Below are 9,858 nucleotides of genomic sequence, written 5' to 3'. Positions count from 1 at the left end.
TCCCTTAACTTAACTTTATTTTATGTCAGTAATTTCAAAATTGAAAAGATTAGATGAAATTCCCCTTTACAAAAAGTGCGATAATATTTTGATGTTGGTGTAAATTGTGACGATTTTACCAGCCAAAGTTTGTATTTTTTATTTGAAACAAAGAAATGCATGTAAATAAGAAATAGAAAAGTTTTAAAAAAATAAAAAGCATGTATTTTTAAAACATTTAAGCAATCCTAGTTGTAGCTTAAAAATTGTCTCAATTTTGTAGTCAGAACTTTGAGAACAGTCTTCTTCGAACTTCTTTCCCACATTTATATAAGAAGAAAACAAAAGTGTAGACGTCGCCGTTTAGAAGTTTTAAGATTCACTGTTTTTAATAACAATTATATAAAAAAATACGAAAAAATGCTTACAATTTTGAATTAGTAAAATGCCAAGTCCATTACATCCTATACAATGTGTCCCTCTCAAAATCTCGGCCCATAAAAATAAAAAAATAAATTATGTTGTGCAGCAATCCTTTAAGAACTAGTGACTTTTAACTCTCAACCATTATTGTGTGTGAGTTATTTTGTCAAGGTGTTGCCAAAGCTGGCAACACTTGAGTTTTTAGGATTCACCTATTGGTGGCAGCACACACAGAATTCCAACACAGGGATAGAGGGAATCTAGAGTTTTTATGACGAATCTGAACGACTAATTTGAGAAAGCACTTTATTTAATTATTTATTTATTTATTCATCAATCAAAGAACAAAGTTCTCTTATAGACTAATAGATAACAATATTTCAATATAACTGCAATAATATATACAAAAATAAAAATAACAATAATATATAAATATATACAAACGTCAAGTAGATCTAAGTACATTTAAAACATACATTTTAAAGGTATCTCTAATGCAACGAGAAATCGGTGCATTATGACCATAATTAGATCTATGAAATTGCTCATAAAAAAGAACATTATCTCTGGAATTAAAACCAGGAACACGAATAGATATAAGTGCAAGAAGTTGAGCACATTTAACATGATTATTAAGTATATCTCTAATAAACATTATGGGAAAGTATGCACGCCGATTTGCCAAACTCTGCAAACCAAATAAGAGACATCTAGTTTCATACGATGGAATAACAATACCCCAATGAAGCTTATAATAAAAGCTGATTTTTTTAAGGTTAGGATTTTCATGCATTAGTATTTGACAGATCACGCGGGATTTCAGACATGGTGTCAAAGAGAAAGATGCTCAGTATGCTTTGACATTTTATCATGAATAGACTTACTAACGAGCAACGCTTGCAAATCATTGAATTTTATTACCAAAATTAGTGTTCGGTTCGAAATGTGTTTCACGCTTTACGTCCGATTTATGGTCTACATAATCGACCAAGTGAGCAAACAATTAATGGGATTGTGACGAAGTTTCGCACTCAGTTTACTTTATTGGACATTAAACCAACCACACGAATGCGTACAGTGCGTACAGAAGAGAATATTGCGTCTGTTTCTGAGAGTGTTGCTGAAGACCGTGAAATGTCGATTCGTCGCCGTTCGCAGCAATTGGGTTTGTGTTATTCGACCACATGGAAGATTTTACGCAAAGATCTTGGTGTAAAACCGTATAAAATACAGCTCGTGCAAGAACTGAAGCCGACCGATCTGCCACAATGTCGAATTTTCAGTGAATGGGCCCTAGAAAAGTTGGCAGAAAATCCGCTTTTTTATCGACAAATTTTGTTCAGCGATGAGGCTCATTTCTGAATGGCTACGTAAATAAGCAAAATTGCCGCATTTGGAGTGAAGAGCAACCAGAAGCCGTTCAAGAACTGCCCATGCATCCCGAAAAATGCACTGTTTGGTGTGGTTTGTACGCTGGTGGAATCATTGGGCCGTATTTTTTCAAAGATGCTGTTGGACGCAACGTTACGGTGAATGGCGATCGCTATCGTTCAATGCTAACAAAGTTATGTTGCCAAAAATGGAAGAACTGAACTTGGTTGACATGTGGTTTCAACAAGATGGCGCTACATGCCACACAGCTCTCGATTCTATGGCCATTTTGAGGGAAAACTTCGGAGAACAATTCATCTCAAGGAATGGACCGGTAAGATGGCCACCAAGATCATGCGATTTGACGCCTTTAGACTATTTTTTGTGGGGCTACGTCAAGTCTAAAGTCTACACAAATAAGCCAGCAACTATTCCAGCTTTGGAAGATAACATTTCCGAAGAAATTCGGGCTATTCCGGCCGAAATGCTCGAAAAAGTTACCCAAAATTGGACTTTCCGAATGGACCACCTAAGACGCAGCCACGGTCAACATTAAATGAAATTATCTTCAAAAAGTAAATGTCATGGACCAATCTAACGTTTAAAATAAAGAATCGATGAGATTTTGCAAATTTTATGCGTTCTCAAGCTCTTAAAAAATCACCGTTTACATAAACCTTGAAATATTTGTCTGATTTTTCTCGATTCTTACAATTAGGTTATTATAGTAAGGGTTCCAAACTGTGTTGCAGTAGTCAAACAAAGATCGAACGAGAGCAATATAAAGAGTTTTTATGGTATACGGGTCTGTAAATTCCTTACTATTTCTTTTGATGAAGCCTAACATTTGGTTAGATTTATTTATGATATAGTCAATATGAGGAAGAAAAGAAAGCTTAGTAACAAGGATAACACCTAAATCGTACTTTTGTCCTACACGATCCAATGTAGAACTAAAAAAATTGGGGAAATCGTACGAAAGCAAGACATAACTTATCATTTTGAAATATTAAGATATAAGGAGTTTATATTACAGCAATCTGCCAATTTATTTAAGTCATAATTTAATAAAACACAATCATCACAACATTTAATACAACGATATAGTTTAAGGTCGTACGCAAAAAGAAGACACTGAGAATTTAGAAAAATGTTGGAAATATCGTTTACAAAAAGCAGGAAAATTAAAGGGCCTAAGTGGCTACCCTGAGGGAACCAATATTTGATTAGAGTGATACTCGTTAATCTTAACGACTTGAACTCTCTAGAATATGATGATTAACGCGGTCAAATGCTTTAGCAAAATCAATAAAAATTATATCAGTTAGATTATAAGATTCAAAATTATTAATTATATAGTTAGTCATTAGTGTAAAATTAGTGGTTGTAGATCTTCCAGATATAAAACCGTGTTGGAAATCGGATACAAAATCTTTTAATTGAAAAGTGAGCTTGTCACAGACTAATTTCTCAAATAACTTAGGAAGAGCAGATATTTTGCTGATTGGTCTATAATTTGTAATTTCTTGTTTAGATCCAGATTTAAAAATTGGTGTAGTATAAGACAGTTTGAAACATTGTACCTTTCGAGAGCTATAGGTTGAAAATGGCTGTCATTGGAATAGCTAAAGATAAGGCACATTTAAGAAAAAAAATTTGCGGGATCCCATCAGGGCCAGCATTTGTGTTGGTATCTAAACGTAGTAAGGCTGATTCTACTTCTGAAACCGTGAGAACCATAGACCCTATGTTAACGATAGAAGAAGCTCTTGGTATACAGTAGTTGGAGTGTTTGTGGAGTAAATAGACTGAAAATAAACAGCAAATAAGTTAAAAATTTCTTCAACATCACTCGTTGATTTATTCAGATACTTCATACAGCTTGGATACCCATTGCTTCTGCGCTTAGCGTTAATGTACTTTCAAAAACTTTCACTTTTATAGTTAATATTTGACTCAATAGAGAACAAAGAAGCCCGATATAAAAATTTATTAAGCGTATCGAATTTTTTTTGAATAGACATATGATTTGGTCTCAAATTCGGATCATGGCGATTAGTTTTAAGTAAAAGATTTATTTTTTCTATTTTTAAGATTTATAAGTCTCTTGTTAAACCATGAAGGATTATTTCTAGATTTGTTTTTTTTTTTTTATTTCATAACAAGAATTATGGACGTTTGTTCTCTTCGCCCAAAACCATATCCTAAAATGCCATAAAGCATAAGTCATAAAATATATCACTAAGAAAATGGCAAAAAACCCAAATAAAATGTCATATCCCCAAATGTCAAAAAAACCCAAATAAAATGTCATATCCCGAATTTGAAAATGTTATAACGCCAAAAATGTTGTATTTAGAAAACATTTTGGGTGGTTGGGCTTTGAGAAGCTTATCAATAGTAAGGTATGTATGTATGGGGGGCATGCTGTCCCATTGCAACAACCTGCTTGTGCTAACGGTATGGTTTGTGGTAGGGGCAAAGTTGGGTGTATGCAATTTTTTTTTTATTTGAAAAATCTGGATTTAAAGAAACTTTAATACATATAAATAACTTCGCACCTACCCTAAATCCTACAGTGAGCTCAAGCAGGGAGGTTGCAGTGAAGCATCATGGCCACCATACATTTGCACTGCTGACGAACTGTGAGCAAGTGAACGATTTCGTTATATTAATCGTTGAAAATTGGCCTTGTTTTACTTGCTTAAAGTAAAATAAAGCCAACATATTTTTTGACGTTCTGACATTTTTTTTAGTTTTATGTTTTTACCAAAAGTTTTGAATGCCCAAAAGTTTTAACACATGATATCTTTTGGGCGAAATGTCAATTTTAAAATTGATTTGGGAAATAAGACATTTAATTTGGGCTTTTTGGAATTTTCTTTTGAAAAAGTTTTTGTGCGATAGAACCATTTTTAGGCGATATGGCATTTTTAGTATTTTGACGTCATTAACTTCCCAATGGCTCCGATTTGTCGAATTAAACATATTGACATTTCTCGACGTTTCAAGGTCCTTAAAGTCGAAATAAAAGATTTCTAGAAAGATGTCTGTGCGTCCGTACGTTCGCGACCTTATTTTCTTCAAAAATTTGTATTTCACAGAAAATATTGTTTTCGATATTCAACAGTTTTTTTTTATAGAAATCCAACAGTCCGTTTTTTTTCATAAAAAATTAAAATCTAAAAGAAATAGCACGCAAATTTGGACAAAAATTGATGTTCTGTTCTTGATATCTCTCAAATTAATTTCATTCATCCAATTTGTAAAAATTTAAGAAATGCTACTAAAATTGGTAAAAAATTGTTTTCGACTAAAAATCTATTTAACAAAACTAGATTCTAAACTAAACTATTTTTTTATATCAAAAATATTGTTGGTAATTTTAAAAGTTTTATAAATAATTCAACTGACAACTTTTTTAACCCAACACGAAAACTTACGAACTTTTAAGCAAGACAAATCGATAGACGGCAATAAGACTGAACGTTTCTTTTTATTTGGAATGTTGTTAAACCCAAAGGAGTTGTAACGCCCAAAAGGTTCGGTAATATTGTCGAAATCGTACAACAACAAATTGTTTATACAATTGTTTTGGGCGCTATGACATTTTTAATTTGGGTTACATGGTTTTGGGCTAAAAGGCCTAACACCGGACGGACTCTAAACAATGAACAAGTCGGCGTGTCGGGTACGTAAATAAGCAGAATTGTCGATTTTGGAGAGAATATCAGCCAGAAGCATTGCAAGAGCTACCTTTGCATCCAGAAAAAGTCACAGTGGCATAATTGGACCATACTTCTTCAAAGATGATGCGAATCGTATCGTAATTGTGAATATTGAGAGCTACCGTGAGATGATATCCATCTTTGTTTTGCCCAAAATGCAAGAGCTTGACTTGCATGACATTGGGTTTTAACAAGACGGTGCCACATGCCACACAGCACGCGGAAAAATTGACTTATTAAAAGGCCAGTTCGGTAAACATTTTATTTCACGTTAGAGACTTGTCATGTCGTGCGATTTAACGTCTTTAGACTATTTTTTGTGGGGATATGTTAAAGCTCGTGTCTAAACAGGCAAGCCCTCTTCAATTGACACATTGGAAGACAACATTAAAGCATTTATTCGTGAGATACCGGCCGAAATGTTCGAAAAAGTTTGTCAAAATTGGATTAAGCGGATGGACCATTTGAGACGCAGTCAAGGTCAACATTTGTATAAAATAATCATCAAACATTCAATTATATGCACCGTACTCTCGATTCAAATAAAGATTTCATGCATTTTTCTGAATTGTATGTTTTTTTTTAAACTTTCCTACAGCTTTAAAGAAACCATCCTTTATATTCCCCAAAACCATCAACAAAGTCTTGAAAAATTAAACGAAACGCCCGTCGTCTTTTTTTTACTAAAGCCATAATACATGAAACAAATAACATCGTCTTCATTTTATTGCACTGAACGCAAATTAAGCTGTTTGTATATATCTTCTATAACTTCCTTTGACTATACTTTTCCAACTGCAAAGGCTGCTAAAAATAATTTAACATTCAATCATTAAAATTCCTACAATGAATATAAATTTCGCTACGCCCCATCACGATCACGATTGTTTAGAATTCTTGTTTAAGTGTTTCAAACCGACGACGACGCACGGCGCGACCAGGCAAAAGAAGTCTAACTTCCTTGACATTCAAAGCAAAAATTGAATTTATGTTATTTCAACAATGTTATTTATAGGCATCTTTTAGTCTTGAGAAAAAAAAGGTGTCTTCAATATTACGATTATTTGACCTGAAGTAAGACTTATTCCTTTTAATATATGACGTAATTTTATTTGCCTATAAATTAAAAAACAACATCAATTACAAGAATGAAACAAAACAAAAAAACAATAATAAACAACTTTACTATAAGCTTGAAACTCTTGTTAAATTGTGGGTTGGTCTTGGTCCCATAAGAAGAACATTCGATCTTTCACTTATATAACCGATTCGTTCAAAGCCGACAAGTCAATAGCTTCATAGTTCAGACGTGAGTGAGAAGTGTTCTAAGAGTAACCATCGTTTTTATATAGCAAATATTTTCCCTCTCGGAAGCAAGAAAATGTGGTATTTAAAGGTAAGAACCGGGTTTTTAAACTAAGGCTTAATAATTTCCGAAATTACACTCAATCCAATTTACAGTATTTTGTGTGGGTTCTTGTTGTGACTGCCTTCGCTGAAAGTGCTGAACTACCTGAGGTAATTTACGAGTTTCATATCGTTGTTTTATTTATTTGATTGCTTGTTGATGAATTTTCAGGACGACAGTGATCCATCGCTAACCCCAAGTAGCTACGCTTTTTCGTAAGTTATATCTTTTAATACTAAGTCATTAAATCTTTAATATTATATACTTTCAATTCTAGATTTGAAACTCAAAATGGCCAAGTTAGAGACGAAAGCATAGATGTAGACCCTGACTCGAATCCAGGTTCCAAAGAACCGGAAGCTGATCTAAATGTCAAAGGAAGTTATAGTTTCATATCGGCTGATGGCTATGAGTACAGCACTTATTACAAAGCTGGCAAAAATGGTTACCAGCCTTATGTGACAGCACATAAAATAAAGACAGATACAACAGAAAAGCCTAAGCTTTTAAAGCCTGCTGATGATAAAGCGTAAAGTTGTGATTGTTTATTCTTTGATTTAAATTATTAAAAATAATATTATGTATGGTAATATTAAGTATTGTGTGATTTCATCTTTGAATAGAAGAAAGCCTGAAATTGGAATAAATAATTTGTATCAATTTTATAATTTGAACGATGAAGTCATTTCTTGAGAACGCGTTGCGTATATATGGTGATTTTGTGTTTTTGTTAATTTGTTTGTGGAAGTTGATGGTGTTTTACTAGTTTTGTGAGAATTTTAGTGATGTTTTGTTTATTGCCAATAAAATACAAAAAAAAAAAACAAAACTAGTTTGTATCTAAATATTATAGTTTTAAGTTTAACAAGATTGTAAATTAAGATGCGGGATATCAATTTTTGTTCTTAAAAGGTTTTTTTTTAAGTGCCATAAACGTAAGTAAGATATTCAAACGTTAAAGATAATCATGAGAGAGAAGAAATAATAAAAATAAATTGAATTTCTGCACTTTTTTGTACTCAATTGCGAATTATTAGAACTAAAGGGGTTATGAATACCCTTATAATGATTAAACACAGTGCGAGCAATGAGGAAAGGAGGATATGATTAGAAAGCTGAAACCGATACACATTGGTTTTGAACGTGCGGTTAAAGAAAGAATCTCTGTACTTAACAGTACGTCCGAAATTGAGTTCAAGGGTAAACTGATGGGCATTCCTAGCAGTACGGGTATTACGGTTGATTTTTTTAAAGGGTGAATGCAAATGGCTATTTCACTAGAGTATTGTTTATAAAAATAACGATTAAACAATGAAAGGCATGAGACCTTGTGGCGGTGGTTAAGAGAAGCAAATGTCTCAGAGAGAGAACGATCTCCTATCATTTTTAGAGCTCTTTTTTCAATCTAGAGACTCAGGTACTTTATTGGGGCTCTAGCCCAAAATGAGCTTTGTGAATTATAGCCAGCTCAGAAGGAGTAAAAAACTTCTTGCATCGTCGGAGAAAACCTAAACTCTTAGCAGCATTTTTGGCAATGTCAAATATGTGATTACTCCACAACAAGTAGTCTTTGATACAAGTACCACACATAGATAGTGGCATTGAAGGATGGTAGCGCTTTTGAGACAGTAGACTACATTGAGTTTTCGAAGCATTAAATTCTACACAGTTTTTGATTCCCCATTGAACATCATACGCTGCCGTTGGTGGGTTAGAAGTTTCAGACAAAATATCATTTATAAAAATGAGGAAGAGCGTCGGAGACAAAACGGAGCCCTGGGGCACAACAGCGTTTATTTTGTGGATGTCAGATTTAAACCCGTCCAATACTACTTGAATTGAACGATCCGAAAGGTGATTTCTAACCCAAAGAGAAGGGATTCATCAATACCAAAAGCACGCTTTTTTGATAAGAGAGCTTGATGCCAAACTCTATCAAATGCCTTTGAAATATCAGGTGCAACAATCTCCAAAACGATATAAAGATTTGTTCCACTGATAAACCATGAGATCACCAGTATATCTATTGACACGAAAGCCATACTTCCGGTCATTAAGAAATTTCCTTTCTACAAGATATTTTTTAAGCTCAAAATTGATCAGCGTTTCCATGACTTTGGAAAGAAGGAACGTAAGTGCAATTGGACAATAGTTAGGAGGATTTTCCAGTAGACCAGTAGAATAGGACAGATGGAAAAGCTTACGCAGTGGTTTTGCCAATGTTGAAGAACACCTCTTCAGAACGATAGTGATACTATCCTGGCCACTGGAAAGTTTTTACCCCATTTTCATTTCTGATACTGAAACTCTTCTTTCAATTTAGTTTTTTGGTGTACATTAAAATTTTAAGACTTTTTGAAAGTCGATTGTTTTTAAAATTGGTATCAAACTTTTAAAAACTTAAGAATACATAACAGTGAAAAATTTTCAAATTTATAAAGTTTTCCGATCCTTTGTTTGAATTTTTAGATTATTTTTCTTAAATACAAATTTGCAATTTTAATTATATCTTAGACGGAGTAATCTTGATTTTATTTACTCTACGACGATGTAGGATAGTTTTGATAGTTTGGAATCGTGGTCGCAGAAGAATACGTTGTTTCTTAGCCTTCCTAAGACATCGCTTACTCATCGGTGTTTTGTTTGAATGTGTTGAGCACTTTTACATCTAAATATTGTATTTTAGATCATGTATCCTTGGATCTCGCATAGATTTTTACTTTTGTCACAACAAACGTGTAAAGTAGTGAATTCCTTACAATATTTTTTCTTTGAACATCAATCTTAACAAAAAGTGTATTAACAGTTTGCTCATGTTTTAAATTTTCAATCAGAATATGCTTAACAGCTTCAACGCACGACAAATTGAATTTTTCAGATAGTTCTTCACAACATTCTTATTGATTTTTCGAAAAAATCGTTTTAAATTAGACATCAAAAATGAGTTCA

The 9,858-nt window shown here is 33.3% G+C and overlaps 1 protein-coding gene across 1 annotated transcript; it reads left to right on the top strand.

Moving 5' to 3' along the window:
* The first annotated feature begins 6,626 nt into the window (after nucleotides 1-6,626).
* On the top strand, nucleotides 6,627-7,583 carry LOC129946708 (larval cuticle protein 65Ag1). Its single transcript, XM_056056991.1, has 4 exons — nucleotides 6,627-6,897; nucleotides 6,963-7,019; nucleotides 7,081-7,124; nucleotides 7,187-7,583. Exons 1-4 carry the CDS (start codon nucleotides 6,883-6,885, stop codon nucleotides 7,440-7,442), a joined length of 372 nt encoding a protein of 123 aa, XP_055912966.1. The 5' UTR covers nucleotides 6,627-6,882; the 3' UTR covers nucleotides 7,443-7,583.
* The last annotated feature ends 2,275 nt before the right edge of the window (nucleotides 7,584-9,858 follow it).

The sequence above is a fragment of the Eupeodes corollae genome, chromosome 2, assembly GCF_945859685.1.
Source record: "Eupeodes corollae chromosome 2, idEupCoro1.1, whole genome shotgun sequence".
Classification (NCBI taxonomy): domain Eukaryota; kingdom Metazoa; phylum Arthropoda; class Insecta; order Diptera; family Syrphidae; genus Eupeodes; species Eupeodes corollae.
Note: the sequence above shows the minus strand (reverse complement) of the source record. Positions and strands in the feature narration are given on the sequence as shown.

Coding starts and splice junctions, on each gene's coding strand:
- LOC129946708 (XM_056056991.1), top strand. Junction 7,020..7,080: donor AAAGTGCTGAACTACCTGAG/GTAATTTACGAG, acceptor ATGAATTTTCAG/GACGACAGTGATCCATCGCT. Junction 7,125..7,186: donor CCAAGTAGCTACGCTTTTTC/GTAAGTTATATC, acceptor TTTCAATTCTAG/ATTTGAAACTCAAAATGGCC.